General features: G+C 37.5%; 5 protein-coding genes across 7 annotated transcripts; 4 read left to right on the top strand and 1 right to left on the bottom strand.

Annotated features, from left to right (window-relative positions):
• Positions 1-3907: 3907 nt before the first annotated feature.
• On the top strand, positions 3908-6173 carry LOC106656402. Of its 2 annotated transcripts, XM_023460044.1 has the most exons (5): positions 3908-4022; positions 4483-4745; positions 4820-5492; positions 5553-5843; positions 5915-6173. In XM_023460044.1, exons 1-5 carry the CDS (start codon positions 4020-4022, stop codon positions 6122-6124), a joined length of 1440 nt encoding a protein of 479 aa, XP_023315812.1. In that variant the 5' UTR covers positions 3908-4019; the 3' UTR covers positions 6125-6173. The 2 variants fall into 2 exon arrangements, with proteins under 2 accessions (XP_023315812.1, XP_023315813.1); XM_023460045.1 differs by lacking the exon at positions 3908-4022 and having other exon boundaries at positions 4457-4745.
• A 3017-nt stretch (positions 6174-9190) lies between these two features.
• On the top strand, positions 9191-11289 carry LOC106656403 (lipase 3-like). The gene is made up of 8 exons (XM_014377354.2): positions 9191-9376; positions 9443-9638; positions 9711-9828; positions 9885-10131; positions 10196-10360; positions 10703-10787; positions 10872-11014; positions 11093-11289. The coding sequence occupies exons 1-8, from the start codon at positions 9227-9229 to the stop codon at positions 11243-11245; spliced, it is 1257 nt and encodes a 418-aa protein (XP_014232840.2). The 5' UTR covers positions 9191-9226; the 3' UTR covers positions 11246-11289.
• Positions 11290-13985: 2696 nt separating this feature from the next.
• LOC106656404 (zinc finger protein 12-like) lies at positions 13986-15540 on the top strand. Its single transcript, XM_014377356.2, has 5 exons — positions 13986-14182; positions 14262-14379; positions 14450-14636; positions 14985-15175; positions 15490-15540. The coding sequence occupies exons 1-5, from the start codon at positions 14157-14159 to the stop codon at positions 15538-15540; spliced, it is 573 nt and encodes a 190-aa protein (XP_014232842.2). The 5' UTR covers positions 13986-14156.
• A 1403-nt stretch (positions 15541-16943) lies between these two features.
• On the top strand, positions 16944-27112 carry LOC106656405 (protein yellow-like). Of its 2 annotated transcripts, none has more exons than XM_014377357.2 (6): positions 16944-17113; positions 19619-19969; positions 20197-20621; positions 22343-22520; positions 22607-22818; positions 25841-27112. In XM_014377357.2, exons 2-6 carry the CDS (start codon positions 19693-19695, stop codon positions 26153-26155), a joined length of 1407 nt encoding a protein of 468 aa, XP_014232843.1. In that variant the 5' UTR covers positions 16944-17113; positions 19619-19692; the 3' UTR covers positions 26156-27112. The 2 variants fall into 2 exon arrangements, with proteins under 2 accessions (XP_014232843.1, XP_023315818.1); XM_023460050.1 differs by having other exon boundaries at positions 16974-17026.
• On the bottom strand, positions 23092-25450 carry LOC111693906 (zinc finger protein 616-like). Its single transcript, XM_023460037.1, has 3 exons — positions 25343-25450; positions 25156-25267; positions 23092-25066 (listed from the first exon to the last, which is right to left on the bottom strand). The coding sequence occupies exons 1-3, from the start codon at positions 25375-25377 to the stop codon at positions 23237-23239; spliced, it is 1977 nt and encodes a 658-aa protein (XP_023315805.1). The 5' UTR covers positions 25378-25450; the 3' UTR covers positions 23092-23236.
• Positions 27113-27333: the final 221 nt, after the last annotated feature.

The raw sequence follows: 27333 nt of genomic DNA on the forward strand, positions 1-27333 counted from the left end.
GCAAAATCGGGGTATCATTCGATTTATTTCAAACTCTGTTTAGAGTGTAAAAATAATCTTGACAATACATTTTCTTATGTGTTTTTGTCTCCAGAATCGAATGCCGTAGTCAATTTTGACCTAGGAGCACAATTTCATTCAAAAAAATACACTTTTTCGATTGTTTTTTTTTTGCAAATTCTGCAAAGTTCATTTTCGAGCGAGCGGCAAATGAATAAAAAAAAATCTAGAAAATTTGAGCCATGTTCACATTTCGGAATGATAAATATTCGGAATTATGAATATTCGGAATGTGTAAAATTCGGAATTATGAATATTCGGAATGTGTAAAATTCGGAATGTTTGAAAATTGGAAAATTGAAAACGGAACATGAAAAATTCGGAAAAACAAAATTTCGGAATAAAAAAATTTCGGAAAAATTAAAATTCGGAATGCACAAAATTATTAGTGGAAAATATAGATCATAAAATTTCCCACTAACAATTTTGTGGATTCCGAATTTTAATTTTTCCGAAATTTTTTTATTCCGAAATTTTGTTTTTCCGAATTTTTCATGTTCCGTTTTCAATATTCCAATTTTCAAACAATCCGAATTTTACACATTCCGAATATTCATAATTCCGAATATTTATCATTCCGAAATGTGAACATGGCTCGAAAATTTTTTGACACTACCAAAATTTAGGATTTTTTATGACGAATCCAATGGTATAAATTAGTATACACTTTGAAATTATTTTAATACAGAAAAATACAACTTTATCCCAAAAAACGATATTAAATAAATGGAAAAATGAAAAATTATATTCGTTTCTTCAAGAAAATGGCTGAGTATAATCACTCATGAAAAAAATTGCATGAAAATATCTGATAGGTTTTTTTGTTACCTTTCCAACGCCGTTTACCGATTTAAAAAATTCGCAAGATTCGCTGAGGTACAGCTGTTTTTGTACGATGCATTTTTTAAGCTTAAAATTCAATAATTCTGAGCTAGCTCTATTCATTAAAAAACCAGCGAAGCCGAATTTAAGCTCAAAAATGCACCGTGCAAAAACAGCTGTATCTCAGCGAATCTTGCGAATTTTTTAAATCGGTAAACGGCGTTGGAACGGTAACAAAACCGTATTTAGTAGGTACGCGTTTGATCTAACGAGACATGCGCAGTTGGTGCTACGGTCTAATTTTTTACTCCCGCCCACGTAATACGTGTTCTATATACATTCTAAAATCAGTTTGACCGTGAACGTGGCAGCGTAAAGAACGAATATATACCGCTCTAACCAGCTAACCGCTCTAACAGCACCACGTGGTTTTATTTGACAAAAAAAAATCTTGAAGTATTAGCGACTGTGTTTGTGTGTGTGTGTGTGTGTGTGTGATTTATCCGAACGATGGCTCACAATAATCAAAATTGCTTGAAAAAAGTAGAAATTATGGGACAACGGATTGATTGGATGATCGAGAAAGAGCGACGGCAACTGATGAGTCAGTTTCATCCTTTATTCGAGGATGAAACGTGCCAGCTTCCAAATATCCAGGAAATTTTTCGTCCCGAGCAGATGGAGTGCCTTCTCTCGGATTGCATAAGACTCTTGAGCAACTACCGGTCCAGCCGCGAAGAAAAACAAAATGCCGTAAAATTCGTCAAATTTGTGGCTCGCAGCGGCTACAAAGTCAAACCCGAAGTCGGTAAAGACGGCAAGCCATGGTCACGTCGCACTACCCCGATACATCTTGCGGTGAACATCACTGATTGGAAATCAGTCGAGGACCTCTTCTCGATTTACGAGAGCTTCGTGGACTACGTCGACGAGTTCGGATATAACCACTTTCACGTGGCCTGCAAGGCTGGATGGGTAGAGGCAGTGAAAAGGTATATCGATTTCGGGCTAGATCTCAATTGCCTTGTATCCAAGACCGGTGACTCATCGCTACACTTGGCTCTGCGCTTCGATCAAGATGAAGTTCTGGAAGTGCTGCTGAGGAACGGTTCAGATCCGAACTTGGCCAACGGCGAAGGATTGACGCCTCTGCACGAGATGTGCATCAAAGCCTACGATAGCGGAATGGCCGAATTCTTTTTCGAAATCAACGACGACCTCCAGCAAGTGCTCCACGTCGACTCCAAGGACAAATTAGGTCGAACGCCGCTTCAATTAGCCGTGCAAACCCTCCAGTCCGATGTGGTGGATTTACTCTTTGATCATGGAGCCGATCTGGCTCGTTTTGTCTTTCCTGACTACATTCACTTGAGCGACGCGGATCAGAGGTTAAAATATTGCGATACTACGTTGCTCGAATTGGCCTCCAACGCCCTGATCGTGATCGACCGCTTGGAAGACCGAGGCTACGAGCTTAATCGAAGCGACGCCCTGACCATCATGACATATTTCGCCAAGCTCAAATTGTTCGAGAAGTCGACGGATCTGGCCGAGTGTTGGGATGACGACGAAGAGTTCACGAGCAGAGCAAAAGAGATAAAGATCAAAGATGAGGAGGGACCCACACTCTATGATCTGATGGAGTTGCGACCCGAAGAGGCCGCAAAATCATTCACGTATCAAGATTACCTCGAGCTTGCTGAATCGTACAAGTTGTCGATGGAATTTCCAGAAGAGTCTTATAATCAGGCTTGTACTTTGAATCTGTTCGAGAAATTAGCGAGAGGATTTCTGCGGCCTTGGGCAACGATCTTTTATTATGAGATGATACAATATCGTCTTCCTATTGAATGTTGCGAACTTGTTCTCGAAGATTTTACTAATGCAGATTTGTGGCGCTTATGTTTGGCGGCTACAGGTCAAAACGAGGACAGTATTGTGTGATATAACTTGAAAATGATTATATAAAATAAAAAACAAATTAAAAATACAATGAATATTTTTGTTATTGCTCCAAATCTAAACTACCCAGGTGAAAATAGTATGTAAGATCTGACTCCAGATCTGGCATCAGATCTGATACCAAATCTTGTATTCGATAATCGACATCAGAACTTATATCAGATCTGACATCAGATCTAATGTCAGATTTGAAATGACTGCATTGCCTCTAATTAATTAAACAATAAGTTTATTAATAATTAAAATTTTGTAATAAATCTTAATAATAAAAGTTGTTGAATCAATTTAAATTTTCATTATCAGAAACCTAAATATTGTAGGAATTTTTCTTAAAGATATTATCGATGTGATTATTAAGATATAACTAAATTTGTTCTACGATTTTAATTGTTAATAAACTTATTGTTTAATTAATTAAATGCAATACAGTCACTTCAGATCTGGCTTTAGATCTGATGTCAGATCTGATATAAGTCCTGATGTTGATTATCGAATACAAGATCTGTTATCAGATCTGGTGCACATTTCTCAGATCTTATACCAGATCTGATGCCAGATCTGGAGTCAGATCTTACATACTGTTTTCACCTGGGTATAAAATATAAACTATAAACATAATATCTAGTTCATAGAATCTAGTTCAATTATCTATTACACGTGAAAATCATACAAATTTTCTAATCAATATTTGTAATGATTACTATTCTCTGCAGTATAGCATTATGAACTTGATTTATTTACATTTTGAATAGTAGGTAATCAACTTCAGCCACGATTATTTATAAAAAAAAATGAAAATTTGATCATTTATAAATGAAATACTCATGCTAGGTTATACAGCTGATGGAGCTAATGTTAAAAAATTAGTTATAAATTTGATACTTAAAATGACAACAAACTGCGCCAAGTAGTCCTTCACACCGTGTTATCATGGTGCAACAACAGTTACAACTGTCTGCTGGCACCACGCGGACTGCGTGTTTTTTATTGACGACACTCTCGACATCTTCTGGCTTAGGCTCACTCGTGCCAAAATTGTGGGTTGGGGAATCCTCCTGCGGGACTCCCACTTAGTTTATCGCCATTAGCTTCGTTCTCTACGAGATTTGATCAAAATTTTTACAGAACTTTGTGCTTAGTACATTTATCCTATAATCATAGGTATTTATAATTAAATGGTGAGTTTTGCTAATATTTGAGCTGACTGAGCACTGACTACAAAATGTAATCAAACTGAGGGTAAAAACAGCGAGACTCAATCGTATTCATCTAATAGTGAATTGTGATACTCTAATTATATTTGTGCAACTGAACTTTCGTGTACTATCACGTATGCACGAGAAATTCAGTTGATTTGCATAAGATTTAAAGTAAATAAGATTATTACATGGGTTTAAAATGAAATGTTCTAGCCAAAATTACAAAATCAGTAGATTGTTATTAAATCAAGTTTCAGAAATGATCTTGTTACTTTTTCTGCTCCTTACATTTAAAAAACATTATTTGTAAAAAAATAACGAAATTTTAGTTTAAAAAGTTGAGACCTGAAAATATATTAGTTTAAAAAGTTAAACCACGTGTTATTTATTAGTTGCTACAAGTTTTGTACTTTGCTAAAGTTTTTATCTAAACTTTCAGAAAAAAAGTGGAATGGATATTCATAAACTGTCAGAGCATAATATGGAATGCCCATTCACCTGGATATCGGACCAAAAATACCAAAAATATGTTAAGGACTTCTGTGAAAAAGAATTTCTGTTGACTGATTGTGAAGAATCACCTATCACTTACTTCATTCAGATGAACACACTTGCATACATTCGTTGTAAGCAAAATAAATTTGATTCTGCTGAAGAATTAATTAGTGAAATTTATGATGTCTGGATAAAAATTTGTGAAAGGTTACAACATAAAATAATTTTTAAGACTAAAGATTATATCAAGATGACTAACAATTTATATACTGTTGTTACAGTGTTTCAGAACAAAATAATTATTCGGTTGATGTATTAATACACATAAAAGATGCAACAGCTTTATGCATTTACAAAATGAATGGGAAAAAAGACCAAGCAAAAGCATTAGAAATCCAAATAAAAGATGCCAAGAATTTCAATTCTAATATAGAGAAAGGAACAATATTTGGATCTAAGGCGATAGCTTTATGTGTATTTGTGGACAAAAATAATGATACAGCCTTGCAATCAGCTAATTTGGCTATTACAAACTCTCCCAACTGTGCATTGTGGCACTATATAAGAGCCTATTGCCTTAGAACAGAAAGACGTCAAAAAAATTCTTGCTCAATTGTTTCTGAAGAAGAAAAACAAGAATTCTTAAAATGTTATGAATTATCACCATCTGATCATTACAAAATTTGCATTGCCAGAATGTATAAGGAATGTAAAAATAAAGATCTAAAGAGAAAATCCAAAGATATGTACAATGATATGTACAAAGATATGTTAAAAAATCCAAAAAACTCAAAAGTTACATCAATTCTTGCCTTGCACTTCATCGGCCAAAGAGATCGTATCAAAGCTAAAAGTTGTTTAGATAATGTTAAAAAGTGTATACATTCAGACAAAACCTATAAGGCTTACCACCATTATCTGGGCAAATATTATGAAACTTTTCATGATTACCCGGTAAGTATTTCAAATGTTGTCTTTTAATAACAACTTGTGATATGGTGTTTTTTTTCTTAGAAAGCTAAAGAAAACTATTTGGCAGCTACTGGTGAAATGGGCAATTTCCATGCTGATTCAGATTACCTTTATCTTATTAGAAAGACTTCAAAATCAAAAGATGATGATGATAAAGTTATCAATCACCTTGAAAAAATGTTGGAAAGATATGAAGACGACAAAAGTCGTAGATTATTTATATTATTAAATTTAGCTATAATGTATTTGTTTAAAAACAAAAATCTAATGCTAGCAGCAGAGAATTTTTTGAAGGCATTAGAGATAGAGGCAATAGAGATAAAACACTTTGAGGTAAGAATCAATAGCATTTCATTTCATTGATTAAGTGTATTTCCTCATTTATAAAAATCTTCTCAATTTAGAATTTCAGGATGTCTTTCAAAGATAAGGAAAAACATAATATTTTTGATTTAATTAGTAATATCCTGACAGCTGTTAATCAAAATAATAATGAAAATACCTTTAAAAAGTTGAAAAATTATTGTATTGGATACAATAAAAGAATAGAAAGGAGCAATGATGCAAATTTATTAAAAACTAAGTTTACTGAAGTACTGTTACTTGAAAAATAACAAAATTATTAGGGTGAAAATCAACACTTAAAACTGATTAATAATTATACCATTTTGTTTTTTCTTATGTAAATCAGCTTATAAGAAGCTTTTTCAAGAATCTTAATTCAATTGTCAACAATCTGTTAGCAAGTTGGCAGAGTGTGATGTAAGAATCACAATGTTAACATGTATCATAAAATAGTCTAAAAAACAACCACTCATTACAAGTAAAAATGTTTTACATGCATAATTGTGCTTTACTAAGAGTTTTTCTTTGCTTGGATCCGAAACGATAGATGAATCGATTACAGCTTAGATATTATTGCAGCATATGATATCAACTATCATTCTTATTTCTCTGCAGTTTAGCATCATTGATTTAAGCCACTCAGTCATTACTGTAATTTTTCATTTTAAATAATAGAAATGCTCATTTAAAAATTAATTTCATTCATTTTGAGAAATAAAAATTCAAATTCATTCATTCTGAGTTCAAAACGATGAATCAAAATCGAATTTGGTTAGAATGGTCACAGAAATAAAACTCTTTTGTAGTGTTAATTCATTAATAGCATGATTAATATGATTAACAAATAATAATTAAAATCAATTGAACTGCAACTTAACAATGAGTTGAACAAAACGAAACAATTAGTTTCTAATCAAAGAGATGCACTGACGCACCTCAGGCCGTAATATAAATCCAGCAGGTACCACGCGCGGGCCGGAACCCCAGGCCATAGCTGCCACATGATCGGTACAAGTCCATAATGAACGTTGAGATTATAATTTGAATTGGTGTGTTATAATGTGGCATATTTTGATATCAAAAAACCAATTATTCCCAAATGAATGAAACCCAAAAAATATAAAAAACTTGATATTTGAATACATTTCACTTAATTTAATTAAATAAGTTTTATGGCACTGTAACATAAAAATCGCAATTTGTCGCTATAGTTTTAGGCTCTTGTGCTGTAAAATATTGTATAAAAATTGTGTAAATAAGCATTTGCAGCTAAACTCGTTACAGCACTCGACTTTGGCTCGTGATACTACCCCTCGTTTTGCAGAAAAATCATATCCTCACCCGTTGCATATGAAGTACTATTGTGTAAGATGCGGATCAAATCTCAATTTTGTAAAAGAATCATAATTTTTGAATATAATTTGTGAATATTTTCTTGCTTATAAATTCATTTTGAACATGAATCATATTAATCATTTAGATTAGTAACTTCAACACTACGAATTGTTCATCTGTATTAATTTGCATTCATTATCAACTGGAATGTGTGCAATTACCATTGAAAAAAACAACTTAAAATTTCTAAATCGTATCCATTTTAAGTGCATTCATCGTCGATTGAAAAAATAATAATTCTTTTCCGTTTGTTTTTTTCCTTTTTTTTTGTAATTCCAACAAAAACATTTTTTGTTCGCTTTTTTCGTATAGTTGAAACTTCAAATTTTGTGATGATATAATGACTATAGTCTATGAGTTTTCATGAAAAATAATTTTCTCAGCTAAAGACGTGATGAACGTCTTTTCTGTATATATTAATTATGTTTAACAATAAAAAATTATAATTTTAACCAATTCTGAATTGATCATTCTTTTTTCCCTCTCCTGAACCTACGTCATTTTTTCCCCTCCAGAATGTAACACACCTCCTCTAGCCGAATAACAAATCCATAATCAACAAGATCTGCGATCAGAGCATCGAGCAATTCCAACTCGCTCGTCTTACGCAACAAAATTATCGCAAAAAACATTTCCATCAAAATTTTTTCTCAATTTTGATCATATCGAAACGATTTTTTTTTTAGCACATAAAGCTTATGGTAACAAAAAATTTCAAAAGTTTCTTTCATTTTAATGAATTGAGTTCATCCATATATATTAACTGTTGAGTTCTCTCGAACTGCTGGCCAGGTTTTCGTAAAAATTTCGGACTCTATGGCGTTTTTGTGCGTTTTTAGACGAATCGATTTTTCTAGGTTTATTTTCTGAAAAAAAAGTTCGTCTCAAAGTTATGAACATTTAAATTATTTATACAGACTTATCTTGTAAACTATTGAAGTCAAATTAAAATAATTTCTCAGCGCTCTATTCTCCTTAAAAAAACAAAGAGATCTTAAATTGAAAATGTGTTCATTCAACTCACAATAACAAAAAATGGCCATTATTGAGTAGCAAAATGTGCTATTTTCTAGTTTTCTAATTATTTTTATTTAGTTAAAAATGCGTTAAACAAGAAAATGACAAAAAATCGGTATCGCAATGACAAAAAAGTTTTAAAAAAATAATGTAAATTTCATCGCAAATTTATACAAAATAGCCTTGCAGTAGGCTTTGCGTGGTAAGTACCAAACAAATTGCATACAGGGTGACACTACCGAATTGATTCGAAAAAATTAATTCAACGAATTAAACATTGAAATAAATTTCGATGCACAAACGTGCAACCGACGACGCATATACATCACATTTAACTAAAGTACAAAGATCGAGAACCGAATTTTCAAATTATTCACAATGTTTAGTCAACTAACTTTACCTTAGTATTAATTCTTAAGGTTTTTTTATAAATACCATTGAGCTTTTTTCGTGAAGCTGACTTTTTTAAATATTTATTAAAGCAATAAGTAAATCCTTTTTGACTGTTTGCTTTTGAATTCAACATTTATATCTGAATTCTGATTTGTCACATACTTAAACATATTGCAGTATATGGAATTAAATTTATAAAATATTTTTCTAATTTTATTAAATTTTTTGCATTCTTGACAAACCTGCAAAAATTAATATTCAACCGAACGTGTCATATACGAAACGTAGTGAGTTATATCGCCAGCTTCGATATTTTTCTACGTAGCCTTAAAATTGAAATGTCATCGATTGTTCAACTAGTGTTTATTTTCCCCCGGAAAAAAATTTCCTCGATATTGACGTTTAGAAAATCCGAAAACTTTTCCGCGAACTGCCAAAGACTGCGTATTTCATTTTAATGATGCAGCGCCGTGAAGGACTCTTTGCTCATCGATTGCTTAATATCGCGTTAGCTACGGAGAGGCATTCTAGTCAGGCAAAATCAGAGATTCGATAAAATATTAATTATGCGTAAGTTTGAAAATGAAATAATTTTAATTATGATGTCGTATTTCTTACAAGTTCATACCTTTGTGAGAATAAAACCGAAATCAGAGATGGCAAAAGGGTACATGGATTACGACCCACTGGAAAATATCGACAAAGATGTTGATTGCGTGCGTAAAAATTACTGTATAAACAATTCCATTAACTATTGATAAAATAATTTTTTGTATATGCAGTATTACTTGATTGAAAAACGAAACTACCCCGTGGAAAAGCACATAATCACCTCGGACGATGGATACAGAATAGCCATTTATCGAATTCCAGGCAGCCCAAAAAATCCTACAGAGAAAAGACTTCCGGTTGTTGTGCAACATGGTCTGCTCGCTACGTGTGCCGAATGGATTTTATTTGGACCAAAACACGATCTTGGTATGGTCGAAATGGTCCAACGCATTTTGTTGTCAAACTCGATTTTGAATTAATAAGAACTTTCATGTTAAGTTTTCATGCTCGCTGACTTGGGCCACGAAATTTGGATCACCAACAGCAGAGGGACCAACTTCGGTCGCTCGCACCTCACCTTATCGCCCGATCACGATCCTGAGTTTTGGGAGTACAGGTATTAAGTGCATTTTTATCTACGCAACGAATATTGACAATGTTAACTTTTTACAGTTACCATGAAATGGCTGTGATAGATATGCCCAACATCGTTGACTACGTTTTGAATATAACAAATGAACAACAAGTCATGTATATAGGTCATTCCATGGGTACCGCCATAAGTTATATTTTTTTGTCAACCAGGCCCGAGTACCAACAAAAAGTGAAACTTTCCGTTAGTTTTACACCCGTAGCTTATTGGTATGACCCCCAGACAAGTTTAATAGGCAGTGTAAAAGCTGCTCTACCTGGACTAGTGGTATGAGAAAATATCCTCTTCCCGAAAAAGATTAATAATCTTTGAAATTTTATAACAATTCCAGAAAGTTTTTGAAGGTTCAAAAATATACGAGGTGTTTCCGTCGTCGCCATTATTGAAAAACCTCGTTTCTATTTTATGTAATAATCGAGATTCAACTGTCCAGAATTTGTGTCAATTCTTGGTCGACGTAAATTTCGGCAAGGATAGTGACCAAGTCCCCGATTTGGTATTTTCTAAATTCAAAAGAGATTATTACTTTTGTTTTAAGTGACCACCGACATATGTGATCATTTATTAATAGCAAGCTGTAAATTTCGGTATGTATTTATTAAATCTACTAGTCTGACAGATATTCGCTAAAATTTTTTGGGGTCATTATTTTGATATTAATCATTAACAAATGCCGCGGTTGACAAAACAATTTTTAGGGAATTTCTGTCAGACCGGGCTCAATAAATACATACCAAAATTTATAGATTGTTATTAATAAATGATCTTATTTGTCAGTGGGCTCTCAGACTATTTCATGAAAAACTTTTTTTGCAATGAATATCCAATTGATTTTCAGTCGGTCCTTGCGAAAATTGTTAGATATATGCCCGGCGGAACTTCGCGTCAGACGTTAAAACATTTTGTTCAAAATATTGTCGAAGGTATTTTTCAAAGCTATTCGCTTACTCACGTTTTCGTTAACTGAAATTCAAGGAAATGCTTTTCTGTTTGTGAATACACTTCAGGGGATTTTAGACCGCTCGATTTTGGACCTGAAAAAAATACGATAAAATATGGCACACCATATGTTCTTCCCTATAATTTGAAGAATATTTCTACGCCATTTGCGTTGTTTTACGGACTCGGTGACATGTTGCTGGCTCCGCATGTAAAAATTTTTTTCATTTAAGTGAAATTCTGTTTAGTGATCCTACTCGTATTAACAATTTTCATAATTAATTTTTAGAACATTATTTATCTATCAAAAGTTTTGCCCAACGTCGAGGTGGTTGAAGCTGTACCCCATGAAAAATTCAATCATTTGGACTTTGTGCTTGCGAGAGACGTGAAGACGTTGCTTTACGATCGAGTTATGGAAGTCATGGCAAGATATTACTAAAATTTGAACGTCATCAAATTATTGAGAATTCCAAGCTTCCATAATAATAGGTTTAGTAATGAAGAACTGTTAAAATGAATTTATGAGAACACAAACAGCAAAGTGACATGTACGAGTAATTCCTCTATACTTTTTATATAGAGTTATCAGAAAATTGACCCAAAAATTTGGACACATACTGTTAAGAATGAATTTTTCTTACTTTTAACATGTAAAAAAAGCAAATTTTGCATTGAAACTTACTTAGCGAGGCAGCACTTACATATAGTAAATTACAGGATTGTCAATTTTTTTTATTTTATTTTTTTTGCTATCACAAGTATTTTCTCCTCGTGTTGATTATTTTCTAAAAAATCAATCGTCTTTCACAAGATATACGTAAAATGTGCGAGAATCTCTTTTTTGCAAAAATAAGTATACACTTTTCTAAATTGAATTATCCAAAAGTACATAAAGTAAGGAAGAACTTGTTCCGAGCAGCTAATCAAACATTTTTTTTCTCCAAGTACCATTTTGGTCTCCAGAGTTAACTCAAATTTCAACCGCACCATACTCGTAAAACTCAGTTTGAAATTTTTCGATCAAATAGTTGCATGCCTAAAAATGTCTAATAAAGATTTGGGTACATTTTCAAAGGTCTCCGACATAAATAATCCGAGTTATATGCGCGAGATCGTCAGATTTTAAAAGTAAGAAGGAATTATTTACACAACATGCGCGTGCGATTTTTTCATTCGCCATATATCGATTCGATACTGTAAAAGGATAAAAAAGGTACAAACGACATAATGTCGAACCGACAGAAGGAGAACAATCGTCGCATCGTATGTAATCCGGATCGAAGAATCAAACGAAGCCAATGCCGTCAGCAGCCGCTGTAATGTGTATAATTAAATTCGAACGATGATTCTTTTTTCTCTCTCTTTCTCTCTATAAAGTCCTTTTCGGGATCTCTATTATTTATTTATGCTATTCGCACGCTGTAACATTTTTGCACTCTTGCTCCTGTCTCTCTTCTCTCCTCTGCGTAACTTACACACACGTTCCATGACGCATCGGGGTCGTGCGCACACGTGTATTCATAACGAGCTCGCGGCAAACGATGTGCGTAAACTCCATCATCCTTATACCTACACGGGTTTTTACACGAGCCGTGTCAGTGTTGGCTTTAACTCGGTTCGTGAGTAAGTACTGTACACATACATAATAAAAGGAAAAAAATACGGGCTCGTACTCACGTCGCTCATCGCGTTAATTATTCAACCGTAATTACACCGATCGAGAGAAAGATGCGCTACACGCTCGTAATGGCTTTTCACACCATTATATACTCGCGCTTATAATATACAGCGCGAATGGCCTTTACGCTCGATGAATTACGAACCAAAAAACTTTTATCGAGATTTTCGATGCCGTTCTCGATTACCCCGACGAATGAATCGAATCCTTTTTGCCTCTCGTGCCTTTTTTTTCTCTCTCATTAGCTATACGCGCGATCAAAAAAAAATTGTATACGGACAGGATAACGCACGCAACTCATTATAATACGCAGCGAAAGTTCTATACATACACACATAGACAACGCGACCGAGAGAGATAAATCGGCCATCGAGTTCTCGCTCCATCGGGTTACAGGCAGAAATATAATTCGGTTTTCTCGCCGATGTGTGTAAGTGCGGTTCGATGCACTCTCTTTCTGTACGCGTGCGCTATTGGCGAATTGCTCAATGGAGTGCGTTGTACGCAGGTACACGGAGAATTTAATGCGTGCGTGCGTTGCAGTCGCGTTGAGAAATTACGAGTGCGGAGCAGGCCTAGCGATGGCCTATCTGCATGCTTAGAATATATACCCGAGTTCATCGCAATATACTTAACTGCACATGCCCGATATACTTAGCAGGATGTCGGTCAGTGCGCGTTAAATATTAATATCTACGCGTATACTGCGCTGCATATGTAGTGAGCGATGAAATTTCGATTGCCGATTTTTCCTCGATCGTTTGTCAATTCGCCTTAGTTATGCGCGTCGATCGATTTGCATTGCTGTATAGCTGCGGAGAGATACTGCGAACCATGGCCATACGTCATTTGCGATTTATTAATAATTATAATGATAATAACAAAATAAGTACATTACGAAAAAAATTGAACTTTCACCGTTCCGACTACTGGCGGCATTAGCGCGATTTATCAACTAAGCCGCTCGCGTTAAAATGTAATTTTATATATCTCGTTTCTCGCGCGCTGCTGCGTGACACGTGTAATTCGAGAGCATGACAGGCAGAGAGACGGATTGTAAAATTAGCGCGATAATTGATTCGGGTGCTCGGACGATTATTTCGCGCACGAAACGACGAGGATTTTACAACGCGGCGGAGATGTATGAGCGATTCAATAAAAAATCCTTATAATTGGAGGCTAAAATTTTGACACGGGGACGCCGCTTTTCACTCGAATAACTGCGGCAAATCTTCATATTTACTTTTCATGATCTCTCGTTGGGATGAGACTCGAAGTCAAGATGTGGACTAAGTGCCTTCGTTCTGCGTGCCAATAAAATACGGAGAATTTAATCGCGTGTCGCACTACAAAACAACGCAGGTGTCTGCATGAGTTAACGCCGAGCGCGGAGATTAATGCCGCAGTCAAACGTAAACAAAACATTTGGACCCGCACGATCTTCACCTATTTTGCATCACCTAGTTTGGTGCATTACGACAATTGATCTGTGCACTCGTTCTGAAACTGAGTTCTAAAACAAACGAGTGTTAACAAACTGTATTCGAAAAAGTGTGTGAGTGAAATCAAAGTGTAGCGTTGGCTATTCGAGCCGTTTATAACCTCGAATATTTTCTCAGTGCAGTACATTGAAAAATAATCGCAGTGAATACGCGTATTAGTCACAGAAGTGATGGATATCAACAGTGACGTAGTTAGGTAAACATTTTTCATGTTTTATATACAGCCATGATTATTTGTTGAGCAATCCCTTATTAAACTCATTTATATTCTTCAGGGTAAAAGAAGAGCCGAGAGATACATGGACAAATGCAGGTGGCGATTATGTTCTCGATTCGATGGACTCTTGCAAGACCGTCAAAATTGAAACTTTCCCGTTTCCTGAATTACCTGAAGTGAGTTCCATTATGTGAGTTCTGTTCTGTTTTTATCGTACCAAAAACTAATTCACAATATTAATTTTAGGCAAATCAATCGAATCAGACTATGGCGCTACAGAAAAGTTTCGATAAAAAAATATTCATTGATTTCGAGTGCAAGTACGTTAAACATGAACTGCCGTCTACATCTGCAGCTACCGGCTGCAAAATTGAGTATGAAAGTGGCCTACCTAACGTGAAAATAGAAAAAGAACATCAGACCAAGGGCATAAGTGAAAAAAGTCCAATAGTTTTGATAAAAAAAGGATTCAATTATGATAATAATTGCTCATTGAATGTGAACTCGCGTTTAAAACTCGCTGAGTACGAGGAACAAAAAAGTTTTACAAATAATGCTAAAAAAAAACCATCACATTGCTTAGAAATGTGCCAAGAAGCTGATACGAAAAGTCAAAAAAAGCCTACGAATACGATCCATAAAAAAATTGGGCCATTTGAATGTGATATTTGTAAAAAATCATTTGGACTCAAAAGTAACCTCAAAACTCATGTAGATGCGGTACATGATCGAATCAAACCCTTTAAATGTGACATTTGTCACAAATCATTTGCCCGAAAAGGAGAACTCAAATCTCACATGACTTCGGTTCATATTCGTAGCAAACCCTACGAATGTGAAATTTGTCATAAGTCATACTGCCGCAAGGATACCCTCAAATCTCACATAAATGTAGTACATGTTCGTAGCAAACTATTTGAATGTGATATTTGTCATAAATCATTTGGACAGAAAGGTAACCTCAATAAACATGTAAATGCAGTACATGATCGGAGCAAACCATTCGAGTGTAACATTTGTCGAAAATCATTTGGAGAAAAAGGTACCCTCAAAACTCATTTGAATTTAGTACATGATCGAAGCAAACCCTTTGAATGTGAGATTTGTTACAAATCATTTGGAGATAATAGTATCCTAAAAAAACATATAAATACAGTACACGATCGTATCAAACCCTTCGAGTGTAACATTTGTCACAAATCATTTGGACTGAAGAGTGATCTCAAACGTCACTTAAATGCAGTACATATTCGTAGCAAACCATTTGAATGTGATATTTGTCACAGAGCATTTGCAGAAAAGGGTACTCTCAAAAAACACATAATAACAGTCCATAATCGGAGCAAACCTTTTGAATGTGAAATTTGTCACAAATCATTTGGACAAAAATCTAGCCTCAAATCTCATATAAATTCATTACATGATCGTATTAAACCCTTCGAATGTGAGATTTGTCACAAATCATTTGGATATAAAAGTACTCTAAAAAATCACGTTAATGCAGTACATAATCTTTGTAAACCCTTCGAGTGTGAAATTTGTAACAAATTATTTTTGCAGAAGAGTGACCTCAATAGACACATAAGTGCAGTGCATTAACGCAACAATGTGAGATTTGTCTCAAATTATTTGGATATCGGCAAACCTTAAAAACTCATATAAGTTTAATTCATGATCATAGAAAAGCTTTCGAGTGTGACATGTCACAAATCATTTGGAGATAGAAGTAACTTCAATAAGCACATAAATGCAGTTCATAATCGGAGAAGGATCTATGAGTGTGATATTTGTCACAGATCATTTGAATACCCGAGTATCCTCAAAAACCATATAAATGCAGTTCATAATCGGAGAAGGACCTTCGAGTGTGATATTTGTCGCAAATCATTTGGATACCAGAATGTACTAAAAAATCACATTACAGCAGTGCATGATCCTATTAAATTTTTAAAAAAATGAAATAGTTTCCGAGATATTTGAACGCAATAAAGTTGCAATTTCCATGTATCGTAATTTTTGAAAAATGTTTACATGAATATACACTAATTTTGTTTGAAAACTGAAAACTTTTTTCAACTATTATTAGTGTTGTCACGAGAGGTTCACCTACTTTACATAAATTTATATTACATTAAAAATAACATGTCTTGAATGTCATTTTTGTTAAAATATTTTGGATTTTTTTTATATCTAATTCATTTCATATTTTTTAATAAATTCACTTGTAATCTGCAGACAATTTGTAACTCGTCTAAATTATTTTATTCAAACCCTACCTGATTTTACTTCAAAAAATATTGTATATACCAAAACCAACAAGACGTCCATTATCCTATTTCAGATAAAGCATCGGCTAAATGTGAATTTACGAATTTGTTCGCATACAATTTCTCACGTGCTCGTACGTCACGATCGCGAGAGCGAGAAGCGCAACCGCGACGATCCTTTTTTATACATTTCCATGTGTCATCTCTGCTCGCCTGAAAACCCGATCGCGTATAGTCGCGCGTCAGCACCATACCTATAATGTAAAAGCACTACATATGAGAATCGAATGGGCTCGGATGGCAACCCCTCCTTTCGATACGCGGCATTATTGTGCGGGATAACATTGTACACATTACGTACATATCGGGCCGTCGCCGCCACCGCTGGTTGACGCGCCGCTCGTATAGGATATTTTCCGTCGCGCCGCACTCAGTGTTTCGCGCGCACTGCCAGAGCGAGCACCGATCGTCGATTCGCCGGCGCTGCACACATTCATTTTATTGCATGTTATTATTTTAAGTCGTCGCGTGCATCCAAGTGCGCACGCATATACACGTACGTGTGTAGTGACAGTGTCGTGTTTCGAAAATACGAGTGAATTCTGGTTTTTTTTTTCCGACGAGTGTGCAAGTTTTTATCAAGGTGCTACAGTTATTTCAAATAGTTTATCCTGTAGAGATAACAGCATTCTAATTGTGAAATCATACTGATCCTGTGTATATTACCCTCGTGCAAACCGTTATTTTTGCATAAAATAAAAACGATACCGGTCGGGAGCGATACTTTTTTTGTCACCTATATCGGTCGATCGGAGTAATTCCAACGCAATAATCCTTCACGAATGCATCCTAATTACCATTTATCTTATAGAAATAAATAAAAAAAATCGCAACTCGAAAGTCGAGTTTTTTTGTCTCTATACAGCCTTGCGCGCGACATCGAGGCGTTAAATAACTCGAGAGAAGTCAAATGTGTGCGTAAAAAATATCCAACTCCTGTCACGCGTAGCCGCGAATGATAAATAATAATAATTTCGAAAGACGCCGCGTGCTTTTATAATGCAGCGAATAAAAAGTTTTTACGCTCGCTCGCGTAGCTTTTGAATCCTGCTTTTTTTTTATCAAACTTTGCTTTTTTTCTCGCGTTATATCATTACCTGCAGTAAAATGAGCTCGCGTACACACGCGTGTACGTACGTTTGTACGATACGCGCATTGCATAAGTAAATGAGTGCGCGCCGAGTGCACCGCGTGCGCAGTGTCAAAAAAAAAGAAAAAAAAAAGGAGAGAGAGAGAACAGAAAATCCACCGCACCCGGCATTGGCATTTCGGCCTCGTGCGCGCGAGGTCGCATATACGTATTCAGAAAATAATAAAAGCTCGAGAAACGAAAAAAAAGGATAAATCGCCAGCGCGACTAACGAATTTTTAAAAAAGGCTCCTGTCGCGACGATAAGTTTACGCGCGCGCCGCTTTCTCTTTTACGATCGCATTTTGTATTTATACTCGGCGAGTATAATACAACGCAGCGCGTGCACATGCATGCCGATTTGGCGCAGCACACACACACACACACACTATAACGAGATACGATAACGACACGATTTTTGCCTAGATTTACAATTTCCAATTGTCGCGTCGTTTTCCGCGCGGAGAACAGAGAGAAGAAGATGACTTACGTATTGGCGCGCGCGACACGAGCTGCGCGTAAAGGTGCGACCGGTTCAAGGTCGGACTCGCGAATATAATTCGAGGTCCACGAGCGGCCGAGTTTCCTGGAATCAATTATTGCAATGATCTTTCTCCTCTCACTACGGGGCCGGTAGTATATATAGTAGCAAAAATAAGCTCGTAAGTCATATGTGTGTGCACGGCGTGTTATACATATACGTAATGCGATCCGCGCTATAAAGTCCGATTCTCGAAATCGGATGCTCCACTTCGCTCTCGAATAAACAACGCGACGACGACGACGACGACGACGACAGACCGGCAATAGCCAGGATAAACAATCGGCGATCGGTATCCGTATACACGGTAGATAGAGTGTCGCACTTTTATTTTTAAACGCTCGATTTCTCGATCCTTTAATATATAGGTGCACGAGTCAAATCCCGTGAATACGGATCATTACGATAATTGCATATTTACTAATAATTGAAAAAGAGGAAAATCTTTCTAATATCGCTGCTACTTTCGAGTCGCGCTAAAAACCTCGAGATCTAGGATTCTCTCGAATGTACCGTTATTATTACTCAATTAAGATATTCGATTTTTTCTTCTTCCTTCTCTCTCTCTCGTTCCGCCAACCGATTTTTGTCTCTCCTTTTTTTCCACCGTCCCTTATCTCCATCTCTCTTGCTCGCCGCGGTGTAGTATTACGATCGCGCGACTCGCGAAAAATCGATCGACTGGTTTTCCGTTCGAATGGGCAAAATCCTGATATATATGCACAATTTTCACGCCGCTTCGCACGGCGCAGAATGCCGTTTTTACCGTAAAGCCAGCTCGCAGCTGCAATCGCGTATCGTGCACACATATATTTCTAGCGAAAGAGCGAGAGAGTAATAAAAGAAGAGAGAAAAAAAAAATTAGCAAATTGAACCTCGGCGCATATATTATAGATCGTGCACAGCCGGCGACGCATCATGTATAACACGTAAAAGTCATTTATCATATAGTACGTTATAACTTTTGCAAAAGATCGCGTCTACGTATATGCTATATATATGCTCGATTTATAATTGTGCCGCGAGTGATCGTATATATGCGCGCTCGAGTCGAGCTATCGGTCAAATTGATCTATATAAAGGTGCATATATGTATACGCAGACATTGAAGCCCAAAAAATGCGATCGGCGCGACGGCCGCTATACGGAGACCGACACATAGCGCGCGCACACATAGACATACATACACGTCGTATTACGATCGCCAGCCACCTTTCTATCCTGCGGTAACTCGACCATGACCAGTCGAAAGAACTTTCTATTATGCATGCACAATATATATATACGTATAAAACCAAAGTTAGCTATATTATATACATATCGAGCATAAATCGAGTGCATGACGAGATTTTTTTTTTTTCATTCGCTCGATTTCAAATTTTTTTTTCTTATTCACGCCGTATTATTCTCCGTTGCAGGCGTAATCGAGCTCCAGAGTAGCACGTGTGCCTAGTATAGTAGGCAGAAAAATTAAAATTAAAAAAAAAAAACGATGAGGCCCGCGGCACTCATTATTCCGCTGCTGCTGCTGCTCGCGATCGGCGCCTCCGTGCAGGGCATCGATCGTCTGCGCGTGGCTTATCAATGGAAGCAGCTGGACTTTGACTGGCCCGACAGCAAGGACGACGACGTTCGGCGCGCCTTTCCCTCGTACGACGCCGCGGACAATTTGCCGCTGGGCCTGGAGGTCGGCGGCGATCGGCTCTTCGTGACCGTGCCGAGATGGAGGCGGGGTGTAGCCGCGAGCTTGAATTACATCAGGCTCAATGGTACGTGTTATTATTGTTGTATATACAGAAGCCGCCGCCGCGCGCGCGAGAAGAAGATTAAGAGAGCGAGAGTGATTTTTTCTCTCGTAATCGCGCTTGTTGTTGTTGTCGATGATGATGATGATTGCGCGCCGATCCGTGGCACGATGTTATAAAAGCGTTTCGCAATCGTCGTTCTCGATTACGATTGAATATTTTTCATGGAAAATCGATCGATCGATCCACAGATACCCGAGAGTCACCGCCGCTGATTCCCTATCCATCCTGGGAGGCGCACGAGTATCGGGACGACGGCCGATCGCCGCCGGAAATCGTCTCGCCCTTCCGGATCAGGGCCGATCGCTGCGATCGTCTCTGGGTCCTGGACACGGGCCTCAGCGACATCCTCGGCTCGCCGGAGCAGCAGTCCCCCCCGAGTCTCCTCGTCTACGATCTCAGGCAGGATAAACTTCTGAGACGTTACGCGATACCCGAGGATCAGAGGACGCCCGACTCGCTGTTCGCCAATCTCGTGGTCGAGGATCATCAGGAGGATTGCGCTGATGCGCACGCTTACCTGGCCGATCTCGGCGGGCCCGGATTGGTGGTCTACTCGTGGCGCCAGGACAGCTCGTGGCTCATCAAGCATCACTACTTTCATCCCGATCCGATGGTGAGTGAAAAAGGAAAAATGCATTGCAAAATTCGAGATATCTCGATCGTCGGATCGGAGACGCGGCGATCGATCGATTCGCAAAAGCGACAGCTGTCTGACTTCGGTACATCGCTGTATATATACCTCATTTACGTAATATTATATATATTCACCGAGTGATCGAGACACGCCAATTCGAAGGATATACAGTATATATATACAACGTTATTACGTTTCTCGCAATTTACAAGTATAACGAAGGGATTTTCTCTCTTGCTCGTTATTATTATTCGCGCGGCGAGACCTTGGCGCGATCAATGACATTCTTCAGCGGCGCTTATAATACAACACACAGACACACACGTTCTCCGAGCGAAATTCCGCATTGCATTCCGGAGCTGCGCTGCATGCAGGTATGCAATTACGTCGTACACACGTGCCACGCACGAGTTGCGTCGAGCTCTCGAGAGAGAGACAGATAGGGACACGGGAGACGTGATATATTTTTCTCTCGAGCAATTAGAATATTTATATCGCGTTCGCGTCGTATGTATTGTTTTTTTCACGATGCGAGCCGCACGTGACAGCCGAAGAAGAAGAAAATTTTTTTATCCGCTCAGCGCGATTTTCATTCCGCTTAGCCGAGCGAGATATATCAGTCTCGAGTCCGAGAAAGTTCATGGGAACAATAATTGTCGTTTGTCATACATCGTATACACACACACGCACACGCATACGCAGACTCGACAGTCGGACAAATATATTACACATGTTGCCTATATAGCAGATATCTATGTACGCACACAGACAGTAGACGCATGTGTATCGCATTTAACGTGAAAGTTTAATGGGGCCCCGCCGCCGCCGCCGCTCGAGCGAATTCGTTAATATTAGTTAAGGAAAAACGATCGCCGCCGCGGAACTCGAGCTGTAGCTGCACGCGCGCGAATATATTTAGAAAGTTTTCCACGTGCGATGCCGAGGGGATAGAGAAGAATAAAAAAAAAAAAATAATAAAGTATATTATGCGTTCAACGAGTCGTATTAGTTGATTATTTTTTTCCTCTAATGCACTGCTACTACTACTACGAGCCGCTCGTTTGAAATGTATACTCAGGTGTACTTTCAGTGCGGGTAATTATTATCGACTCGTATATATACGTGCACTGCTTTTATGCACGCATGTGTATATAAATACATGGCTTCTACCGCCGGGTATAGAAAGAGATGCACACTGCGTTGTTGTTGTTACTGCTGTGTCGTAATACACCTAATTTTGCAGCTCGATTTGGAAATTTTTTTACCGCTAATTTTTATCGTTCGATTCAAATTGATAATAACGCAGTTTTTTAGCGACTATTTTTTTTTTTCGCCGTGAGTCGGCAGTTAAAGCCTTTTCATTTTTTCTTTTTAATTATGTGCGCAAACGCTTGTATAATACGCCACGGTTGATCATTGACACGCTTTAATAATATATCGAGATTTCTACAGAATACACATCGCGCGCGCACACACAAATCTCCATACAATGGGGACTGAATATCAACATCTTCGCGGTATAATAGTTGCTAGACCAACGGTATAATTACAATGACACGGAAAATTATGATTTCTGCAAGCCGCGCTCCTTATCGAACGAACGAGCCTTGAATCGTTATTAACCGTTGTATACACGGCTTGTGTGTATATCTGCAATCATCTCGACGTAGACTTATTTATTTTTCGTTATCGTTCGACAGGCCGGCGAGTTCAACGTCGGCGGCGTGGTGTTCCACTGGTCGGACGGCGTCCTGGGCATGGCCCTGCAGCCCCACGAGGACGGCTACAGCACCCTGTACTTCCATCCGCTCACCAGCACGGCCGAGTTCTCCGTGGGCACTCGACTGCTGCGCGATCCCAAGCGAGCCGACACGTCCGGTGAGTTTCGCGCGATTCGCTTTTCCGTTTTCCTCTCGCTTTGTTCACGAATCAACTCATTGATCGTGTTCGATCGTTTCTCGCAGAGGGCTTCCACGAGTTCCGACTGCTGGGCTCGCGCGGACCCAACGGCCAGAGCAGCGTCAGCTTCCTCGATCCGGCCAGCGGCGTGCTCGTCTACGCGCTGACCAATCTCAACGCGATCGCCTGCTGGCGCGCCGGCTCGCGCTACACCCTGCAGCGCCAGGGACGCGTCTACATGGACAACGTCACAATGGTCTTTCCCAACGACATCAAGGTACGTCTGCATTGCACGAAATAAATGAAAATATCGTTGCTTATTTAGAACTAGCTCTTATTTATAAAAAAAAAAAAAAAAAATGATGTGCTCGATAGCGTGGACGTGTAGAGAAATCATAAGAATTGCAGTTAATTCGAGAGATTCGAAAATTTTATTAGCTTTAAAATGAACATTGTACTTGATTTTCTAACAAAAAATTTGTTTGATTTTTTCAAAACTTAAAGCTTTGTAACATTGGAAAAATTTTTAATATTGTGACAAATGAAAAAATTTAAATTATAGTTATTCTGAATGTAAATTAAAATGTATACTTCGATTAAGTTGCAATTCGTGCGTGATGCAACGAATGAATGTGGACTTTGAGATACCACCTACTTGTGAATTTTTTTCCGCACATATCACATGAATGGGTGATTTAATTGTGCACTGATTTGACGTGTTTGTTAAGATTACCTTTCAGTGAATATGTCTTTCCGCATACATCACATGTATGTTTGTTACCATTGTGCACCGTATCGATGTGACATTCGAGATACTGCTTACTTGAAAATTGTCTTCCACAAATAACACATGTATGTCTGGTACCATTATGTACTGCATCAATGTGGACTTTAAGAGTACTTTTGCATGAAAATGTCTTACCACAAATATCACATGTGTGTTTGGTATCATTATGCACTGCATCAATGTGGACTTTAAGGTTACCTTTCATTGAAAATGTCTTGCCGCATATGTCACATGCATGCATGGTGCCATTGTGCACCGTACCGATATGAGTTTTGAGATAATGCTTAGTTGAAAAGTGTCTTCCACAAATATCACATGTATGTCTGGTACCATTATGTACTGCATCAATGTGGACTTTAAGAGTACTTTTGCATGAAAATGTCTTACCACAAATATCACATGTGTGTTTATTACCATTGTGCACTGTACCGATATGAGATTCAAGATAATGCTTTCTTGAAAATTGTCTCCCACAAATAACACATGCATGTTTGGTGCCACTGTGCACAGAATCAATGTGGGCTTTGAGATTGGATTTTTGTGAAAGTGTCTTGCCACAAATATCACATGTGTATTTGATGCCATTGTGCACCGTACGGATGTGAGCTGCGAGATAATGCTTACTTGAAAAGTGTCTTCCACAAATAGCACATCCATATGTGACACCAATATGCACCGAATCGACGTGAATTTTAAGACTTCTCTTATTTTTAAATGACTTTCCGCATACATCACATGTATGTTTGGTACAATTATGTATTCCAACGATGTGGGTTTTGAGACTATTTTTTTGAGTAAATGATTTACCGCATGTATCGCATGTGTAAGCGATTTTACACATACTCTTCCTTGAGTGTTTCCTTCCACAAATAGTACATGCATATGTGATACCAGTATGCAATGAATCGACGTGAATTTCAAGATTTTTCTTCTGTTTAAACGACTTTCCGCATACATCACATGTATGTTTGGTGCAATTACGTATTCTATCGATGTGGGTTTTGAGACTACATTTTTGTGAAAATGTGTTGCCGCAAATATCACATGTGTGCTTGGTACCATTGTGTACGGCGCTAATGTGAGATTTGAGATTACCTTTTCGCGAATACGTCTTACCACATAGATCACACGGGTGAATAATACCTCGATGGGATGATTTAATGTGCAAATTCACATTAGCCTTATTTGAATATTTCTTTCCGCATATTTCACATGCGAGAGACGTTTGTGCGTTGTTAAACTTTTTTGTGATTCTTCTTTTTTTATTTTCTTGGGCAATTTCACAATCCATATTCAAATTCGAATCTTCTACAGGGTAACCAACAAACTCATGTTTCACTTTTCCCGAGGTCTCTATTTTAATTTCGTTTTGGTTTTTATAACCATTGCCAATTTGTTTAATTACTGGATAATCCATATTAGGCTTGACATCTTCACATTCGAAAACTATATCCATATCGTCATTTAGCTTACAATCAAGATTTGAATTCAATTGTTCTGCAGCGTCACAAAAATATTCCTGTTTCACTTCTTCCGCTGGTTCTATTTTAATCGTGTTTTGAGTTTTATCATCATTGCTATCTTTTACATTCCGCAAGTGATTTAGAGAATCATCGTCAATTTTGTTTACTGTTAATGATTTAATGTTGGGCTTAAATTCTTCGTATTCAGCGACTACTTCCACTTTGTCTTCAAATTCATTTTCATGATTTGCGTCACATTTTCGAAGCACGAGGGTCTGTAGATAAATTACAACTACATAAGAATTTCCGTACAATAACAACTACAAATTACGTATTATCATACGTAAAAGTTATCAAAACTTACTGAATTTTCTGGAAGAAGTGGTAAATCTTTCAAGTTTTCAAGATCGTATGTTTCATCAATGATTTCATAATTATTTCCTCTGAGCAACTCTTCGCCAGGCTCCTCCTTCACCCTGAAATAATTCCAGTCAACTCAAGTTTTAGGTTATAATATTTTTACAATTTAATTCTCATAAAATGAAAGTTACCTGACATCGCTGTTGAACGAACCACTACATGCCATCTTCTATCACTGGGAATTTCGCTAACGATTAACCTCGCCGCGACGATTACACATCAATCTTACAGCATCGAAAGACCAACAAACAGCGGTGTGGTGTGCTCCCCATGTATTGTGAAAAACTGTGCCTATGCAAAGAGCACCTAACCAACTCATATGCGCGACCGCTTCGCATACGGCCGTACGCGTGTGCGTGTATGTGTATGTGAAGCTCGACAAAATGATCGAGGAAAAACCATGTTCATGTTGGCAACGATAGGACGTTAAACTATTAAGAATTAGGAAATCACGTCGTGAAATTTCCAAGTTATCAATGCCAACGAATGAAAAATATATCACTATAATTACATCATTGTCGAATTAGCATCGCACGTATCTCACGTCTGAATATAACCAAACCTTTTTTTCTATAAAAATTACATATCATTACAAAAAAAATTATAAATCAACCAATGCCTCTTTACAGATCGATCGTCGCGGCACCATCTACGTGCTGTCTGATCGTCTGCCCGCCTTCATGTACAATCGTCTCGATCCGGAGGACTACAATTATCGCATTCTCACGGGTAACCTCGCCGAGGCCGTGAACGGAACCGTGTGCGAGCCGCCGCGAACCAGCAGCAAAGACAGCAACGGCGCCCTGGACACGAGGATAAATCGTTTGCCCTCGTCGCGGCGCAACTCCGCGACGGCGGCGATAACGAGTTGCGGACGTTCGACGACGATTCTGCTGATGACGGCTGCCTTGGCCCTGGCGGCTCTGACTCAGTTCGACTGGTGAACGACTACGACGACGAGCGAATGAACTCTGGATTATTTTTTGTTGTTGTTGTTGTTGTGTGCGCGATGTGTCCGGTGCTCGGCGCGAAGAAAAAGTAAAAACAAAGAGATCAAACACGCGCAGTTCTGCTCGTGCGTTTGATTCGTATTATGTACTCGCGGAGCGTTTCCTTTCTCTATCTCTCTCTCTACATACTCTATTACGTTTTTATGCTTTTTATACCATTGTGATAGGCGAGTATTATATTGTATACACCTACTGCTACGCTGCAGCCGATAATGCGCGGCGTGTGCGTTAGTTTTCCACGCGATGTTATGTGCGTATCGGTGAAAATTGCGATTGTTTACGCGACGCGTAATTGTTTAGATTCTCTTTTGCTTCGTTTTTTTTTTCATTCTTCAACGATGTTATGTGTGTCGCGTACGCGACTGTTATGCGAGATCGATGATTTCCTGCGCGATGTTGTACGTGTATAGCCGCACAAAGCCGAGGAAATTCATCCATGCGAGTGACTGTATGTGTAGTACGTGTGCAATGAACTTTATTTCATCGAAAAAAGGAAATAGTTTTCAAAGCCCCAGATGGGAAAAGCGTATAGGAATGAAAAGAAAAAATATTTATCCTCGAGTAGGTGGGGAATTTTATGTAAATAATTTTGGATTCGTACGAGGACTTAGTAGGTTCTGTCGTCAAGTATCTAAATGAAAATTTTTATAAAAATATTCAACTAGTATCATTATGGTTTTTAAATCCTGAAATCATATGAATTACATTGGATCTGGATAACCAGCTGTAGGGCTTACAATTTTTGTATATAAAATAAAGTTTATTATCGCTCGTACATAACCGATCGAGCGAAAATATTTATTTGTTAAAAAAGAATTTTTATCAATAGAATTATTGTTCATAATAATAACCCATCGCGGCCATTTTATGATAATAAAAGAATTTATTTCTTTTTCTGATTTACAAAATTGTATTTTTCATCTTTAATCGTACGATTGCAAGTTGAAATTTTACACGCATTTTCCACTTTTCGATAAAATCTTTTGTGAACTTGAATTATGTAAATTAAGAACTGCTTGAACGTATAATAGATTGATAGTTCTGTTATTATTTATAAACGCTTTTGTCGTAATATTGTTTAAGTTTTAGTTGTAGGAATCATTATTATCGAT

Source organism: Trichogramma pretiosum, unplaced genomic scaffold (genome assembly GCF_000599845.2).
Source record: "Trichogramma pretiosum strain Unisexual culture from Peru unplaced genomic scaffold, Tpre_2.0 scaffold10, whole genome shotgun sequence".
NCBI lineage: Eukaryota > Metazoa > Arthropoda > Insecta > Hymenoptera > Trichogrammatidae > Trichogramma > Trichogramma pretiosum.

Coding starts and splice junctions, on each gene's coding strand:
- LOC106656405 (XM_014377357.2), top strand. CDS start 19,693: ATGAGGCCCGCGGCACTCATTATTCCGCTGCTGCTGCTGCTCGCGATC. Junction 20,622..22,342: donor ACTTTCATCCCGATCCGATG/GTGAGTGAAAAA, acceptor ATCGTTCGACAG/GCCGGCGAGTTCAACGTCGG. Junction 22,521..22,606: donor CAAGCGAGCCGACACGTCCG/GTGAGTTTCGCG, acceptor CGTTTCTCGCAG/AGGGCTTCCACGAGTTCCGA.
- LOC106656403 (XM_014377354.2), top strand. CDS start 9,227: ATGCGTAAGTTTGAAAATGAAATAATTTTAATTATGATGTCGTATTTC. Junction 9,639..9,710: donor TGGACCAAAACACGATCTTG/GTATGGTCGAAA, acceptor TTTCATGTTAAG/TTTTCATGCTCGCTGACTTG. Junction 11,015..11,092: donor ACATGTTGCTGGCTCCGCAT/GTAAAAATTTTT, acceptor ATTAATTTTTAG/AACATTATTTATCTATCAAA.
- LOC111693906 (XM_023460037.1), bottom strand. CDS start 25,377: ATGGCATGTAGTGGTTCGTTCAACAGCGATGTCAG. Junction 25,268..25,342: donor TCGTTCAACAGCGATGTCAG/GTAACTTTCATT, acceptor GAATTATTTCAG/GGTGAAGGAGGAGCCTGGCG. Junction 25,067..25,155: donor CACTTCTTCCAGAAAATTCA/GTAAGTTTTGAT, acceptor ATTTATCTACAG/ACCCTCGTGCTTCGAAAATG.
- LOC106656404 (XM_014377356.2), top strand. CDS start 14,157: ATGGATATCAACAGTGACGTAGTTAG. Junction 14,380..14,449: donor CGTTTCCTGAATTACCTGAA/GTGAGTTCCATT, acceptor TATTAATTTTAG/GCAAATCAATCGAATCAGAC. Junction 15,176..15,489: donor AAGGTAACCTCAATAAACAT/GTAAATGCAGTA, acceptor TATTTGTCACAG/AGCATTTGCAGAAAAGGGTA.
- LOC106656402 (XM_023460044.1), top strand. Junction 4,746..4,819: donor TGGATAAAAATTTGTGAAAG/GTTACAACATAA, acceptor CTGTTGTTACAG/TGTTTCAGAACAAAATAATT. Junction 5,844..5,914: donor TAGAGATAAAACACTTTGAG/GTAAGAATCAAT, acceptor TTCTCAATTTAG/AATTTCAGGATGTCTTTCAA.